Source organism: Lycium barbarum, chromosome 7 (genome assembly GCF_019175385.1).
Source record: "Lycium barbarum isolate Lr01 chromosome 7, ASM1917538v2, whole genome shotgun sequence".
Classification (NCBI taxonomy): Eukaryota; Viridiplantae; Streptophyta; class Magnoliopsida; order Solanales; family Solanaceae; genus Lycium; species Lycium barbarum.
In genome coordinates this window covers 2,287,482-2,304,765 of record NC_083343.1, presented here as the reverse complement: position 1 = coordinate 2,304,765, position 17,284 = coordinate 2,287,482, and the positions used below count along the sequence as shown (strand labels likewise).

The 17,284-nt window shown below is 35.8% G+C and overlaps 2 protein-coding genes across 5 annotated transcripts; one reads left to right on the top strand and one right to left on the bottom strand.

Moving 5' to 3' along the window:
* Window positions 1–583: 583 nt before the first annotated feature.
* Window positions 584–14,308, top strand: LOC132602885 (uncharacterized). Of its 4 annotated transcripts, XR_009567886.1 has the most exons (9): window positions 584–791; window positions 5,721–5,843; window positions 5,954–6,049; window positions 7,334–7,421; window positions 7,898–7,982; window positions 8,066–8,261; window positions 8,733–8,916; window positions 12,004–12,067; window positions 12,155–12,226. XR_009567886.1 is itself a non-coding variant. In XM_060315677.1 (8 exons), exons 2-8 carry the CDS (start codon window positions 5,733–5,735, stop codon window positions 13,981–13,983), a joined length of 582 nt encoding a protein of 193 aa, XP_060171660.1. In that variant the 5' UTR covers window positions 586–791; window positions 5,721–5,732; the 3' UTR covers window positions 13,984–14,308. The 4 variants fall into 4 exon arrangements, 2 of the variants coding, with proteins under 2 accessions (XP_060171660.1, XP_060171661.1); XR_009567885.1 differs by lacking the exon at window positions 8,733–8,916 and having other exon boundaries at window positions 12,155–12,230; XM_060315677.1 differs by lacking the exons at window positions 8,066–8,261; window positions 8,733–8,916 and adding an exon at window positions 13,936–14,308 and having other exon boundaries at window positions 586–791; window positions 12,155–12,244.
* Window positions 10,218–11,154, bottom strand: LOC132602884 (probable carboxylesterase 17). The gene has a single exon (XM_060315676.1). It carries the CDS (start codon window positions 11,151–11,153, stop codon window positions 10,218–10,220), a length of 936 nt encoding a protein of 311 aa, XP_060171659.1. The 5' UTR covers window position 11,154.
* Window positions 14,309–17,284: the final 2,976 nt, after the last annotated feature.

Genomic DNA, 17,284 nt, shown 5'->3' with positions numbered 1-17,284 from the left:
TAAGATCGATTGATGTTACTGTGTATCCTAATTTGTCCCTTTTGTTATTTAATTTACGCTCCAATTGATAGATCTGGTTGCATTGAGGTTGACAATGGGGAGGATATTATATATATCGATGATGGGGAGAATATTATATGTTGACACCCAATTTTGTCCCTCCTTTATTTCCTTGGGCTTCTAAAATTTATTGACGAGCTAAACACTTTATTTTCACTATTATTTTTATTGCCACTACTATTAATATTGTTACTTTCATTTTTATTATTTTTACTATTAACATTACCAGCATTACTTTATCACAAATTTCAAAATGGTTCGTCATCATTTTATTTTCAAATTTTGTACGCGTTAAATTAATTATACTTTATCAAGTCCTTTGTTTTCTACATATTAATCACTAGTTATCATAGTATATATTGTACTAGTTATTAAATTAGAAGCCAAATTTAAATAAAGGAGGAAAAGGCCAAATTCGGATCTTATCAGCCCACTTTTTCAAATGACTTACCCGACCCGGAGCAGCCCATTATCCAATTACCCGACCCGGCCCAAACGAAATAATACATTTCAGATTAGGTTTTCTCAACAGCAGAGCCGACCCTCAATCTCTCTCTCATCCCTTTCTCAATTTGAACAAAGGATCGGTTGCCTTCAAAATTTCTCAACAGCGCAGCCGACCCTCCAATTCTCTGAAAATACAAAAAAAAAAAGTCTCATTTTTTTGTTATTTGACATCAACTTCAAAATACCAAACATTTTTCTTACTCTCTTTCACTGTACCACAAAAGGTAATTTCTTCCTCTGTCTTAGTTTATTTTCATTCTAGTAGTTTATGAGTTTTGTGTGAATTCATTTAGTAGTAATTTCGTTAATTTAGACAGTCTACCATGTTAGTGTAATCGGAGATGTGTTGCTGATATTTAATAATGTTCATGCATTGCTAGTTTAATTTGATTTTCAAGATGTATTAGCTATGCGATATTCTGTCTTGTGGAATTTATATCTACGTCAGTGAACTCACTAGTAAATATTTGATTAAGCCCGTTTAAACTGAGCGTGTTCCATCTAAATTAATTCGTCTTAATCCATTAAGGTATTAATTTGGTCTGGTTAAGCATATTTATGTTAGTTCAAATTATTCATATTTATATGCTAGTTCAGCTTAGCTGGTACAGCATACTGGTGTTAGCTTAATCGGCATATTTTAAAAATGAAAACTCATCCTGTCGACTGAGCATGTTTCTTTTAGCTCAAGCTATTTAAATGTTGGTCTTTGTAAAATATGTTCGCAGGTTATGTTTTGAACTAGTCGAGCATGTTAATTAGCCTATTTAAGTCTACTTAAACGTTACTCCAGTTTAGTTAGCCAAACAATTGCTTATCTAGTCTGTACCCACAACCTCTTCCCTCTTAATCTGTTCTATCTACTAAGTTTACTGCGATAGTTTGTTAATTGCTGCTGAAATCTTAAGTAAAAGAACAAATACTACACTTTGCAATGATGCATTTTGAGGTTTGAATACTACTATGTTCTTGAGTTGAGACTATGCTCAAATTGCAATATCTTGATGAATGACTTTCTTGCAATTAGATTTTACTATTGTTGCCCCTATAAGATGGTGATGGCTGTAGTAATTAGGAGATGAGGCTACAACTATGATATATTAGATGGTGTTTGGATCAACTCAATAAATACATAGACATATATTTTTACATACATTATTATTACTCCCTCCATCCCAATTTATGTGGCACCGTTGAAATTTCGAGCGTCAACCGAGTTTTTCTTTGACCGGAATTTCTCTTTATGCCTTTGAAATATTTTAAGTTGTTAATTATTGTAATTTATTAGTATTTTTTTATATAGTTTCTAAATATATAAATTTTGCTTCAAAAAACTTAAAGCTTCTATGTCTGAATTCATGATCGAAATTTAAAGGTTTGAATCTCGAAATTCCAACTATGCCACATAAATTGGGACAGAGGGAGTGTTAGACTATAGTTATTTAATACATATTCAATTTATAATTTGTTGGAGCTTTGAGGTAGGGCCTGTGACTTAGTCAACTTGAAGTTCTTGTTTTAAGGATTATAGTTAGTGATAAAGGTACTTTTTTAAAAGATATGAGATTTGTTATTGGGAGTTTATACAACAAATAAGGTATTAATTGAGCAATTGCTATCGAAAATTCGAAATCTTGATTGATGCTTTTTTTTTTTTTTTCGTTATACACGGTGAAACTGCTGGATAGTTATCGTTATAATCGTAATGGAGTAATATATTTGAATTATGCTTTCACAGTTTTTTTTTTGGCTTCTTTATGTTTGTTTTATTTATACAATACAATAGTTGTGGCTGAGCCATAGCTAACTTTTTTGTAACCCTCTCGGCTTTTTGGCTGAGATCAAGTTTAGTATCTTACTTTTTAAATAACTTAGTGACACCATCTCGATGTACTTTGAGTGAAACGATATTCTTTCGTTTATTGTTAAAAAGTAAAATGTATAGCTTATGCAGATCTTATCATTACTCTATGTTGTTCGGACTCTCCAAAAATGTTGCAGCATCCGTGTCGGATCCTCAAAAAGATGCACTACTTTTGGAGGATCTGACATGCACCTGCCAAGTTTTTTGAAGAGTCAGAGCAACATAGGTTATACTTTTGCACCTTTTTGGGGAGTAATATGATGGGACGGTGCATCTGCACACCAAGTCAGACAACTGTAGTTATCTATCTTTTGTCGATAAAACAAAGAGCTTCTTTGTATGCTAGCTTAAAGTGAAGTACCCAATCATAGCTTCGTCTACTGGACGATGTCGCACGGAGCACAAAGATCGGTTGAGCGTAATTAGACGACTAAGTGGACTTAATCATCTCGCGAATTAGCTTTTGAGTTTGATTTAAATTCAAGATTCATTTTTATATGATATTAGAATAAGATCGATTGATGTTACTGTGTATCCTAATTTGTCCCTTTTGTTATTTAATTTACGCTCCAATTGATAGATCTGGTTGCATTGAGGTTGACGATGGGGAGGATATTATATATATCGACGATGGGGAGAATATTATATGTTGACACCCAATTTTGTCCCTCCTTTATTTCCTTGGGCTTCTAAAAAAAAAAAGGAGGAAAAGGCCAAATTCGGATCCTATCAGCCCACTTGTTCAAATTCGGACCCTAATGACTTACCCGACCCGGATCAGCCCATTATCCAATTACCCGACCCGGGCCAAACGAAATAATACATTTCAGATTAGGTTTTCTCAACAGCAGAGCCGACCCTCAATCTCTCTCTCATCCCTTTCTCAATTTGAACAAAGGATCGGTTGCCTTCAACAATGGCAGACCGCGAGTTTGAAATTTGAAAATCGGAACCCTAGCACTCATCTGCTATAAATACAACTTGAAATCGGGGCTCCAATTCTCTGAAAATACAAAAAAAAAAAGAAAAGAAAAAAAAGTCTCATTTTTTTGTTATTTGACATCAACTTCAAAATACGAAACATTTTTCTTACTCTCTTTCACTCTATTACTGTTTTGGAATCCGAGCATCCGCAAACTCGGAGATATTAACAGTCGAGCGTGGATTCGCGACCCGTTCACTGTACCACAAAAGGTAATCTCTTCCTCGTCTAGTAGTTTAGTTTGTTTATGAGTTTTGTGTGAATTGATTTAGTAGTAATTTCGTTGTCTACCATGTTAGTGTAATCGGATATTTAATAATGTTAGTTTAATTTGATTTTCAAGATGTGTTAGCTATGCGATATTCTGTCTTAAAGTGAACTCAGTAGTAAAGCATGCCAGTATCATTTTTAATATAACCTGTTAAATATTTGATTAAGCGTGTGTTCCATCTAAATTAATTCGTCTTAAGGTATTAATTTGGTATGGTTAAGCATATTTATGTTAGTTCAAACAAGATGTTTAATTCAAATTATTCATATTTATTTGCTTTTATTGTCCTGTGGTATCGGTGTCGCTTGCATTATTTTATTTTATATTATTTCATTTCCATATCGCTTTGAATCTCTTAGCCTTATCTGACTTTTTTTATGCTTTTATGCTTTTCTTGAGCCGAGGGTCTTTCGGAAACAACTATCCTACCTTGGTAGGAGTAAGGTCTGCGTACACTCTACCCTCCCCAGACCCCACGATGTGGGATTTCACTGGGTTGTTGTTGTTGTTGTTGATTCATATTTATATGCTAGTTCAGCTTAGCTGGTACAGCATACTGGTGTTAGCTTAATCGGCATATTTTAAAAATGAAAACTCATCCTGTCGACTGAGCATGTTTCTTTTAGCTCAAGCTATTTAAATGTTGGTCTTTGTAAAATATGTTCGCAGGTTATGTTTTGAACTAGTCGAGCATGTTAATTAGCCTATTTAAGTCTACTTAAACGTTAGTCCAGTTTAGTTAGCCAAACAATTGCTTATCTAGTCTGTACCCACAACCTCTTCCCTCTTAATCTGTTCTATCTACTAAGTTTACTGCGATAGTTTGTTAATTGCTGCTGAAATCTTAAGTAAAAGAACAAATACTACACTTTGCAATGATGCATTTTGAGGTTTGAATACTACTATGTTCTTGAGTTGAGACTATGCTCAAATTGCAATATCTTGATGAATGACTTTCTTGCAATTAGATTTTACTCAAAGCATCAATCAAGATTTCGAATTTTCGATTGATGTTTTTTTTTTTTTTTCGTTATACAAGGTGAAACCGCTGGATAGTTATCGTTATAATTGTAATGGAGTAATATATTTGACTTATGCTTTCACTAGTAGAGTTTTTTTTTTTTTTTTTTGGCTTCTTTATGTTTGTTTTATTTATACAATACAATAGTTGTGGCTGAGCCATAGCTAACTTTTTTGTAACCCTCTCGGCTTTTTGGTTGAGATCAAGTTTAGTATCTTACTTTTTAAATAACTTATTGACACCGTCTCGATGTACTTTGAGTGAAACGATATTCTTTCGTTTATTGTTAAATGTATAGCTTGATAGCTTATGCAGATCTTATCATTACTCTATGTTGTTCGGACTCTCCAAAAATGTTGCAGCATCCTTGTCGGATCCTCAAAAAGATGCACTACTTTTGGAGGATCTGACATGCACCTGCCAATTTTTTTGAAGAGTCAGAGCAACATAGGTTATACTTTTGCACCTTTTTGGGGAGTAATATGATGGGACGGTGCATCTGCACACCAAGTCAGACAACTGTAGTTATCTATCTTTTGTCGATAAAACAAAGAGCTTCTTTGTATGCTAGCTTAAAGTGAAGTACCCAATCATAGCTTCGTCTACTGGCCGATGTCGCACGGAGCACAGTGATCGGTTGAGCGTAATTAGACGACTAAGTGGACTTGGTCTGTGTTATCTAATTACCCAATATGATCACTTGAATTCGTTTAACAAATATTTAATACTCTTTTGATTGCATATGAGAGAACCTTGAAAATTTGTTAGAATGGAGAGGACCGAGGCCAAGAATATTCTCTGATGGGGTACTTTGCATGGATCCTTGCTGAAAACAAAACAAAACAGATATATGTTGTAGAATAAAACGATCCACATGAGATAAAGAGCCATGTCTTATAGTCTTTCTTTTGCAAATCTACCAACATGTCTTATAGTCTTTCTTTTGCAAGTCTACTTTTCGCAAGTGTGTATTTTTTGTCTAGTTGGTAAATATTTGTTGTGTATCTTGCTACAGATTTAAGGAGGCATGTTTTATCTGAGTTTAATAGAACACACACTGAGATTGCCGCCTCATCTCCTAAGTCTTCCACTCAATGAATCAATCAGAGGAGAACTTGAGGGTCTCTTTGTGGATAAGGTTTGCTTTCTTCTTCTCTTTTGAGGCTGCATTTTTGTTTTCAATCCATTTCCCTACTCAAAAAGATTTAGCATCATTAAAAGAGACTAACTTTTTGACATGATGCTCAGGTTATTGCAAATTTGGGCCTCGCCATATCTATTTACGATATTCGCTCCATAGATGGTGGTTTTATCTATCCAAGTGAAGGGGCCTCAACATATACGGTATTCTACTTGTTGCTGCAGTTAATTATTCTTAGTTTAACTTAAATGGATTGTGCACACATGTATTATTGCCCCTCGTGAGAGATTCCCGTTTTCCAACCCCGCTCGTTGAAACTGTTTTCTTTTAATATAAAATGATTTCAGTTGATAAGTTCTCTGGCTTTATGAGTATCACTGCCCTGTACTTGGAATTGAAAGTGCACCTTTTTCTTGCTCTAGATTTGAAGGGTGATTATTGGGATCTCACCATAGCCACAACTTTGTTCTAAATTAACCCCCTTAACTGATCCAACCCCCCCCCCCCCCCCCCCCCCCCCAAAAAAAAAAAAAGAGGGTTCTTCCCTCAATTTTCTAAAAGATTAAGGGATGTGATAACTGCAAGTATTTTTGACCTCTAATAAATCTGTTACCCCCTCCTTGACATGATCTATATAAGGATCTGATGTCTCAATCTTTGGAAAAAAAGTGCTCGATATCCTTGTTTTTGCCTATAACAGAATGGTGACCTTTCAATTAGAAGGAAAAATGATGAATCCTGGCTGGACAGCATAATAGCCAAAGAATAATCGATTTTTACTATAGTTTATGAGCTGGTTCTGGAATAGCATTTCAGTTTTTTCAATTGTGTCATGTGACTAAGGGGTCGTTTGGTTCGAAATAAGTTATGCTGGGATTAGTAGTGCTGGGATTAATTATGCTGGTATTATTTCTTATCAACTGTTTAGTGTGTTGTATTAAAATAACATGCATTGCATAATTCTGAATAGTACTGAATAGAGCACTAAGGGGTCGTTTGGTTGAGAAATAAGTTATCGCAGGATTACTTATAACGGTATTAGTTATTCCGCCCTCCCACAAGGGATAAAATAACACTACGAGCCCGGGATAACTAATCCCGGTAATAGTTATACCACGATTTTATCCCCACCAAATGTGGGATAAACTTATCTAAAATTCAATTGCGGGATTATTTATCCCTTATCCTTCGTACCAAACAAGCCCCAAGTATAAGAATAGTGCTGGTATGGTTAATGCCATGCTTTACTATGTATAAGAATAGTACTGAATAGGGTGTATAAGTAACATTGGTATTAGTTGTACTAGACTTAAATTTACCAGACATTGTACTAAATTTTTATACCAGCATTATTCTTATACCAACATTATTCACCTAATACACCCTACCAAACGAACCCTAAGGGCTATAAGCAATCAGCTTTCTATTATTTGTAGTTTTCTGTGATAGCGTGCTCATTAATACAGAATAATCATGGTATCTTGCAGGTCAAGTTTAGACTGGTAGTGTTTCGCCCATTTGTAGGAGAAGTAATAACTGCTAGACTCAAAGAGTCCAATGCAGAGGGTTTGCGCTGTAAGCATCAATTTATTCTCATCCAATTTTTCTCTGTTGAAGTTTCTGTGATATATGTTTTGGAAAACATTTGTCCAAGTGTTGTTGACAACTATCCAGCACTGAGAACTTTTACTTGTTTGAACCATGAAAATATTGAAGGATATTTTAGTCATAGTTCCTTAATGATTAAAAATATGTAGTCTCATTAAATATTAATACAGAACAAAACTTGATGAAAACACATTTTTCTAGTTCAGGAATTATATGCTGGGAATATTTTATTAGCTACTTTCCGCTTTAGTTTGGCAGAGGATAACTAAGTTTTTGCATAATGAAAGGCTTATTCTCAGACTATCATTTGCGGAATTCATGGGCTAGTATAGATTTTCCTTTTCATTAATATTTTTCCAGTGATATATAAGGTGCATGTTAATTGATGAGGATAAACTTTCAGAAAAGGCATCTTAATATTGGTTTCTCTTTGTACTTGGCAGTGTCGCTTGGATTTTTCAGTGACATATATGTACCCGCACCTCTAATGCCAGTTCCATCACGTTCTGAACCTGATCCGGAAAACCAGTAAGTGTTTTCCCGTCTCAACATCTAATCTTGTGGTGCGATCGCATCAACTACTTGGTCTTTCTAATAGGGGCCTTACACAGCGCGGATCCTGATTGGTTGGGGGCCGAGTGCGGGTCTTTCAAATTATCCCTTATTCTAGAATGTGGTGCGATCGCATCAACTACTTGGTCTTTCTAATAGGCCTTACGCGGCGCGGATCCTGATTGGTTGGGGCCCGAGTGCGGGTCTTTGAAATTATCCCTTATTCTTTCTAGAGGGGCCAAATCTACAAAAACAGTAAGGGATAATAACACTTTTGGTCCTTCAATTATTGGTAAACTTTAATTTTGGTCCTTGCAAAATATGATTAAGCACATTTTACCTTCAGTGGTTTGATCCCTTTATATACGAGATAATATTATATTTGAACTATTTTTAGAACTTAATCACTCTCAAATATGGAGTAACAATGCCAGTGGCGGATCTAGAATTTATAAGTCGTGGGTGCTTCACTAATTTTGGTACAAGTATTACAATGACCATAAAAATTAAACATGGGTGCTCATGATCACTTTATATACATTTTTAAATATATTTATGCATACATAACACAATTTTGAGCCGAGGGTCTCTCGGAAACAGCCATCCTACCTTGGTAGGAGTAAGGTCTGCGTACATTATACCCTCCCCAGACCCCAAGATGTGGGATTTCACTGGGCTGTTGTTGTTGTTGTTGTATACATAACACAATTTGATCAAACTGTGTAGTTGCTTCAGCACCTAGACCTCCCAACGTAGATCCGCCACTGTTGGTGAAGTGTGCTCATCAGTGAATTTGGTGACACCCATGATCAGATTCTAATCTTAGGGACAAAAATTTAGTAGGAACCTCTGCAGTTAGGCTATACGATGGAGAGGTTTACTTGGATGGAAAAGCTAAAGGAATAACAAGGTATTTATAGGCTGAGATGAGATGTTACTTATTCTTGAGATTGTTCCCATTGCAGATGACAAACCATATTCTTTGGTTGGTCCTGTCCTCTGTTTTTTTATAAGAATAAAAGTTAATAAGTGTTCCAAGAGTTTATAAAGTTGCTCTTTCCCATTATGTTATTTCTATTGACACACTCAAGTTTTGTCTGGTAACTTAGTATATCTGGACACTTAACTCTTATGCACGGGGGATTCCATTTCTCATTTTTATAGAAACTGTTGAGAAACATGGACTTTGGGCTAATTCAACCCAAAATAGCTCATGAGGTGCATAGTATAGTATAGGCTAAATGTCATAGATTATTTATGCTTTTTCTCATTGTACATAACGTCTGACATTCCTATGTTTGTCCTTTATGTTGCTCTCTGAAAAGGAGAAAATGCGGTTCCCGAAGTTCGTTAAATTTCTATAATTCATCACTATTTTATTTACAACAGTACAACACCATAGACAAACACATGCTGTAGGTGTCATTAGTACAGTACACTGAATTTAGTCTTTCTCGAGAACATTGATCTCAACTTTTCAACTACAGATTAACTTTGAATATTTCTTCGTGCAAGAATTCTTCAAGAATTGGCTTCATAAAATAACATTTATGTCCTTAAACTCTTCTGGACCCCATGCACAGTGAGTCTGGATTTCCCTACTGATATAACTCTATTCTCTGCTTTATCCATTAACCTTATGTTATTGATTCAAGAATTGGCTTTCATAAAATTTAAGTTAAATTTAAGGATCAATCTGGTTTTGTCAAAATGGAGTTCAACTTAACATTATTAAATTCCATGACAAAGAAGACATGAGGAAACAAACAAAGATAAGAAATTGTTACATAATGGTATTTGTTTGTTGATGTGTGAGCCAGCTGGAAGTAAATTAAACCAGAACCGCCGGTACTGATTAAAAATTAAAATTATAATTTTACCATTCCTTCATGGTATCATTGGATTGTGTCCGTTGAAGACAGATGAAAAATCAACTCATTTGTTGATCACCAAAAGTAGTTCTTTGCATTAAAAAATGGAAGAACAGAAACTAAGTGAACATTACAGTCTAAAAAGTAGAACATGTGAAAGGTATTAGAAGAAAAATAGCTTTAGGTAGACAATTTATTGTGGCCTATAGCCAGTCTATAATGTTTCCATCTTTTCTCAAAACAACCCTCTACATAAAATTCTTCTGTCAGAAAAGTAAAGAATTGCCCTTGTTTCCTAAATCCATTTTTCATCAACTGACTATTAAAACCATATGAAATTCTAAAAACTATGTATGAAATCACTCATTTGCTTCTGAAGCAAACAAGTAGTCTCTGATTCAGGATGAAACACATGATAAACGTGAACCTCTCCCTCAGCTTCAACCAGCTCAACTCTTTTCACACCTCTCTCCTTCAAGAATTCAGCGTACGTTACTCCCCTTTCTTTCAAGAAGTTCAAGCCAGCCACAAAAACAATCACTGCTGGAAACTGAGACCATTCATCCACAGATAGTTCAGCATTCTCAAAATTACATCCAAAATAATCACGATTTGTTCCTTGAGGCAAGCTCAGTCTCCAAAACATGTCGTTCATCTCCACGTCCCCTGCTGATCCATTAGCCATCTCTAATTCAGTCCTTTTTTCACTCCCGAAATACGGATGAATTGGCAGCAATCCCTTTAGTCTACCACGAAAACCTTCACTTGTCATCGCGCTAATAGCAACCTGATGAACTATGTTGCCTCCAGCACTGTCTCCAGAAAGAAAAACCCGAGAAAGATCAGCCCTTTTCAGCCATGGTTCATTTTCTAAGTTCTTGATCAGCCATCCCAGTGCAGAATAACAATCTTCATAAGCTATAGGAAGCTTATTTTCGGGTGCAAGACGATAGTCTACTGAAAGGATGATAGATTTGGAAGCAACACTTAAATCTCCAAGAAAAATATGGTAACCGAGCCATGTAGTCGAGCCAATGCAAAACCCACCACCATGGAAGTAGACTAAAACAGGAAACTGCTGGTGAACTCCTGATTCAGGAACATCAGGAAGGTACATTCTACCAAATATTGGTTTCAAGGGGTCAATGACAACATCCTTAGACTTGTAGCCATTGCAAGGTTCAACTGATGCAGTGACTATTTCAGGCTCGAATCGTTTAACTGAACCATTAGAAAAAACTTGGATGTAACCTGGTGCTTCTGCAACTATGGACATTTTCTTGGGAATGTGTAAGATACCACTTGCTATATGGTATGAAAGGACATGCTTTTTATGGGGATTTATATAGAGTGGAGATTATGATACTAGAGCATAGGTACATGATCGAACATGGATGGTAGGTTGATCACACAAAGGGCAATGAATCTTGAAAATGAGTATAGCAAGAATCATGAAAAGAAAGTGCAAGTGAAATGCGAGAGGGATTAAAAAAAGTTAAGTTAATAACGCTCCAGGTAGGCAGTGGCGGACCCAGAATTTAAGGGTCGTGGGTGCAACTAAAAGATAACTACATTTAATATTGTTATTACCAAAAATGAAATGTTGACCAACAGGTTCGAACACAGGTCCCTTTCCACCCAAGCCTTTAAATTCCACTTGGAAATCCAAGCACCCAACTGTCTTATTCGTTTCCAGGGTGCTTTTTTAACATTTATACCCAAATTTCATATATTTCTTATATAACTATACCTAGTCTACGTTGGATTTAACGGGTGCTGGAGCACCACGAAAAAGCACATAGGTCCGCCCCTGAACAATGCAAACTTAACGTAACATATGGGTAGTTAGATAATGTAATAGTATATAATGCGTAAAATCTTTGAAGATTCAGAAAAAAAGGGATCAAAAAAAAAAAGTGCAGATTTTAATGAATTGAAGGTTGAATGTGCTTAGCTAAATATCACACGGATCAAAATTGGACTGAGTCAATATCTAGGGGACTAAAACGACTAACTTACCTTTTCTCAACATCTAATTTTGTGGTGCGATCTCATGTACTGTTTGGTCTTTCTGAATCATACATCTCTTAAGTTTCTTTGCATATGTTTTTATTGTCCATTTTCAGGAACCAAGTCAGGTGGATATGGACGTTTGATGAACAGGAATATCCTATTGATGGCGTAGATGAGGTTGTTGAACGTAACACTTTTGCTACTGTTGCACCGTTTGTCAAATGATGTACTTGAAAATTTTGACATTGGTTTTATGAATTGCAGATTAGGTTCCAAGTTCATAATGTTAGTTATCCTTCAATACCTCTTGAACAAGATAAAGATTCAAAGCCATTTGCACCTATGGTCATAAAGGTATGTCGACTCTTAACTTCATTCCTGCTGTATATTTTTTCCTTTCCTATTATTAAATTGATACTGTCAGACCTCTCTATATCGATCATCCTTTATAACAATATTTCACTATAACGGCCCAGTTTTTGCTGGAACCGATTTTCATGCTGTGTTATAAATAATATGTCCATTATAACAATATTCATGCGGTTATAGAGAAGTTTGATTGTATAATCTTGTCGCTAAGTGCTGGTTAAGAGGTTTTAATGCTTGGGATGCACTGGATTTCTTGTGCCATAGCCCATACGTAAACTCTTGATCTGTAATTACAACCATTTTACTGGTGGCATTTACGTTTAAAATAGGACATTAACTGAGTAGTCGATGATGGAGTATCTGTCACATCATTCACTTCATGAAGTGAAACTTCAGAGGATTTAATCTTGGAATTTTGGATGAAGCAATTTTGTTTATCAGTAGCATTTAGTTACACTAAGTGGTTATACCTTGAAACCGAGTTAAAATGGAATGCAGATCAGTCTCCAGAACCCACTGCCTGATAATCCGCATCTCGCGTCTTATAAGCCCACTGGGCTAAAACTCGAGACTTCTGGTTAAAGGCCGGAGGAATTTTACTAATAGCCTGTTTGGCCAAGCTTATTTTCCTCCAAAAGTACTTTTTTTTTTCTTTCTATAAGTGCTTATTTTAAAAAACAGTAAAGTGTTTGACCAAGCTTTTGGGAGAAAATAAGTGCTTCTGGAGAGTAGCAAAAACAGTTTTTCAGAAGCTAAAAAAAATAGCTTTTGCCCGAAAGTACTTTTGAGAAAAATACACTTAGAAGCACTTTTTAAAAGCTTGGCCAAACATTAATTATTTTTCAAAAGCGCTTTTCAAATTAATTGGCCAAACACAAACTGCTTTTCGCCAAAATTATTTTTTTGAAAAGCACTTTTGGAAAAAAGTACTTTTCAAAATAAGCTGATTTTAGAAATTTGGCTAAACAGGCTATAAACCATGACACTCGTAGGTGGTCACTTTGTTACCTAGATGTCCTGAACTATAATGGTCGGAACTCTAGTGGAAAGATTAGGCTTTACTGGCCATATCTAGTAATCTTTTATTTGTGATACTTAATAGGCGTAGTAGAGCGTTGTCTCATGTATCCCTTCATACTAGTAGGCGTAGTATTATCTTTGTAGTTTCCTGCCCTTTGATTCTCTGCTACTATCTGTTATGTCTTGTACTTTGTATATCGTATTAGTTTGCTGCAGTTACTGTTACTTTTCTTCATAATAATTATTTATGGTATTTTGCCATGGCTTCTTTTCTTTCGTCAATTCTTGTTTGACCTTTTGCCCTACTTTTTCTTGAGCCGAGGATCTTTCGGAAACAGCCTCCCTACCTTCAAGGTAGGGGTAAGGTCTGCGTACACTCTCCCTTCCCCAGACCCCACTCGTGGGATTACACTGGGTATTATGTTGTTGTGATACTTAATAGATGGTGTGTTCATGTCATTTCCACTTTTTGTTTTTCTGCGTAACGCGTAACGTTGCTGAGCTTTTATCCCTTTTCTGTTAATCATAGTCTTGCATATGGTTGAGTTTGAAATTTTTTCTCCATTATTCTTGTTGCAGTAAGACTTAGTGAGCAAAAAAGTTTAGTTTATGCTTATTCCATTAACTCTGAATTTTTCTTGTCTGTACATTATCAGGGATCTCTTGATGCTGATGGACTAGGACCCATTTCATGGTGGATATAGCAGAAATTACTCTAGAATCTGTGACAATGAACTATATTTATTTATTTGTTATTTTGTTGCATGGGCCTTTGGTCTAAGGTAAGAGCTCAGTGCGTGATGTGTGATCTAGGCGCTCGTCATGGGTTCAAACTTTGTCGCAGACAAAATCTTGGTAGCGGAAAATGGTAGAGGAGTGGGTTCATTATCCCACCGAGTTTTGAACTGTACGCCACTGATCCTCAGGAATTTCTGATTATAAAATATTTTTTTATTTTTGTTGATAGAGATAAACAGTGTAATTCACCTCCTGAGAGAGCAGCAAAATGAGATCTTTGGGTTAATTCAAGTTTCTTTTGTTTGAGGTATAAGCCAAGTTCATCTTGGCAGATAAATCCGTATTGCTTTATAGCATGTTTGGTTTACGGTATTAAAATCACCATAAGTTATGCAGATTTTGATACCGAAAACTAAACATTCTATAACTAATACGGTACAAGTTGTACGAGAATCTAAGTATTTTTTTTTTTTTTTTGGTAAATAAAAGATTTCATTACCAAAATTGATGGACAGTACATAGCAATGATCTGAGTATTGGACATTAGCCCCAATACTTCAGCCATACTACCATACTCTTAGACTAGACTATACGATTACAAAGCAATGCACCATACTTTCTACTAACTTTCCTCATCTGCAAGGCAACTAAACATGATAGAAGTTAAGTCTGGTTGGCCATTGAGCAACTGTTGCCTTCATGTTCCCCCTGAAGGGTATTTCTTGAATGATCTTCCTTACCAAATTATCCACCGGCTGTTTCTTGTTTTGAAAGCATCTCAAGTTTCATTCCTTCCAAATATGGTCCACAGCAGCAGCAGCATGAGACATCCTATAAACTTAATCTGTAGCAGTCTTTTCTTTGGCATATTGAGTAGCTAGTGCAAGTTCTGCATCCCAGTTCAAACTGCTCCTTTGTATTCCTTGCCAACACAAGAGTTTCTGCCATTGTTGACTAGAGTATCCGCATTCAAAAAAATAGATGAGAGTGGGATTCATCCATTTGTTCACATAGGGGGCAAGCTGTAGCATTTGTGATTCCCCAATTGTGTAGTCTATCTCTTGTATATAAATTCCCATGTGCAGCCAATCTAATTCTCCACCCAACTTTTGGAAAAACACCTCTGATTCTCTGATAGAACTGCTTTGTAGGAAACCTAGTCATCTGTTGGAGTTCTTGCATTGTATAACCCGCTGCATTCACATGTTTACTTGCCTTCAATATTTTCTGCATGATCCATGATGCTTGTTTTATACTGGATAGAAGGTGAAATAACTAATACTAATACATGAATAAGAGTATCTAAAGACGAAACGCCCTTACAATAAGAAATTTCTAAAAACTAATTCCCATATTTTTTATTTCACATAACAATTTTCGGGCACACAATCCATGTAAGACCTTATACATCAAACCAAATGAACTTTTGGTAATTCCTCAAATACATACAGATATAATTTAAATAAAATAGGTCTGCCACACTGTTTTCGTACACATGGAAAATATAACACTTAGTAATTTTTATGTAATAAATCAAAAGCTACTAATGGGTGAGAACTTTGGGACAAGGTCCTTCACTAAGTACACAGAAATATGATAATAAGTTGATTCAGTTGGATGAATGCAATCAAAGAAAACATATTGTGAAGTATTTGAACAAATTGGAGATATTCTTGTACACAAGGGTCCTGCTTCAAATAATCCAGTTCCGCAACAATCCCTTTTGGTTTCTTTGAATCCTGTCATAATTATGTAAAATAAGAAACCTTTTCTGATTCACAAGAAGAATAAAAATGTGATAGGGGGGAGGTTTGTAGAGTATAAACTTGGCTGAAAATTGAAATTGACACCCACTTAATTATGTGGCTTAGTGATTAATGAAGTGAGTGCAAATCTTGGATATCAGAGCTTAAATTCCAACAGAGATAAAACACTGATTTATTCCTACCCCCCTAGGACACATTTATTATACGAGTTTCACTTTAAGGAATTTATTTTTCTATAAAACCAAAAATGAAAAAATTGAAAAAAATGTTTTCCTCCATACCGAACACACTACCAGTGTGCAAAATCAGAAAAAATAGGGAGACAAATATAAGTGTTAAGCTTTATGTGGTGAATGAGCTCCTTTGAATCTTTGTGTTGATCTGTATGGGAAGCAAATGTTTCATGAAGGCCAATTGGAGTCCATGTAGTAAAGCCAAACGCTTCAGTCTCTAGTGTCGATGTCGTGGGTAGGTTACTCGCAAAGCCCGTTATCTCCAATTCCATGAAGCCCGTTGGCATCATTAAAAGCTGCATCTGTATTCAATTTGTAAAATCCTAGAGGGGTGGTCCAAGCAATTAACAGGGGAAATTTCGTAATATGACCCTTTTGATTAATTATGAGCGTGATAGTATTCTGCTGCCATGTTGCAGATAATATTTGTGTTAGTCATTGCATTTGAATGAGAAAAAACATTATCATTACGAGTTTTCCATATATGCCAAAGGGCAAAAGAAATGAGAGTACTGATAGGCATGTCATAGGGAAGATGATCTAGGTTTGCAGCATATAAATTCTTAGGAGACTGATGCATGTCATTTGCATGGCCAAGTAGAGGAGCAATTTGCTGAAGTAAACCTAACTTCCCCAACGGTGTAAAGCATTAAAACATTGAGAAAGAATATGATGAACAGTTTCTATTTCGCCTTTAGAGCAGTTGGTGCATAAGTTACGTTGTAAAATGTGCAATCTGTGCAAGTGTGCATTCGTGGGCAAGCGATTGTGAGAACAAAGCCAAATAAAGTACTTAATCTTGTTAGGAACAGCAAGTTGCCATATCCACTTAAAGCTGTTGTAAGTAGATGGGTGTTGATCAAGAGAGACTTTACCGAGAAAGTAAGATCTTTAGTAAGACCCCACACAAAGAGTATGACATCTTGAAGGAAATTTTGGTAGATAGTAACTAACAGCTGATCTTTGGATAAAAGGGAGCTCAGAACCATACTTACTTGAATATATTGATCAATTTGAGGTATCATCTTAAAATGAAACCTGCCACATTGATAGCAATTGCAGTAGGTGTGTCCCTCTGCAAGGAATTCCAAATGGTCCACTAAGTTTGGCCCATACAACTTGAGAAAATTCTCCAAAACAAAATACGCGTTTTCTACCAAATTCAATTTATACAAAAGGTAAAAGCAGCTAAGCCAAGAGGGTAGCTGCTGCCTCATTTTCATCTCTTTTTCGTTTCTGCCCCTTCACCCCCATCTTCCCAGCTGTTG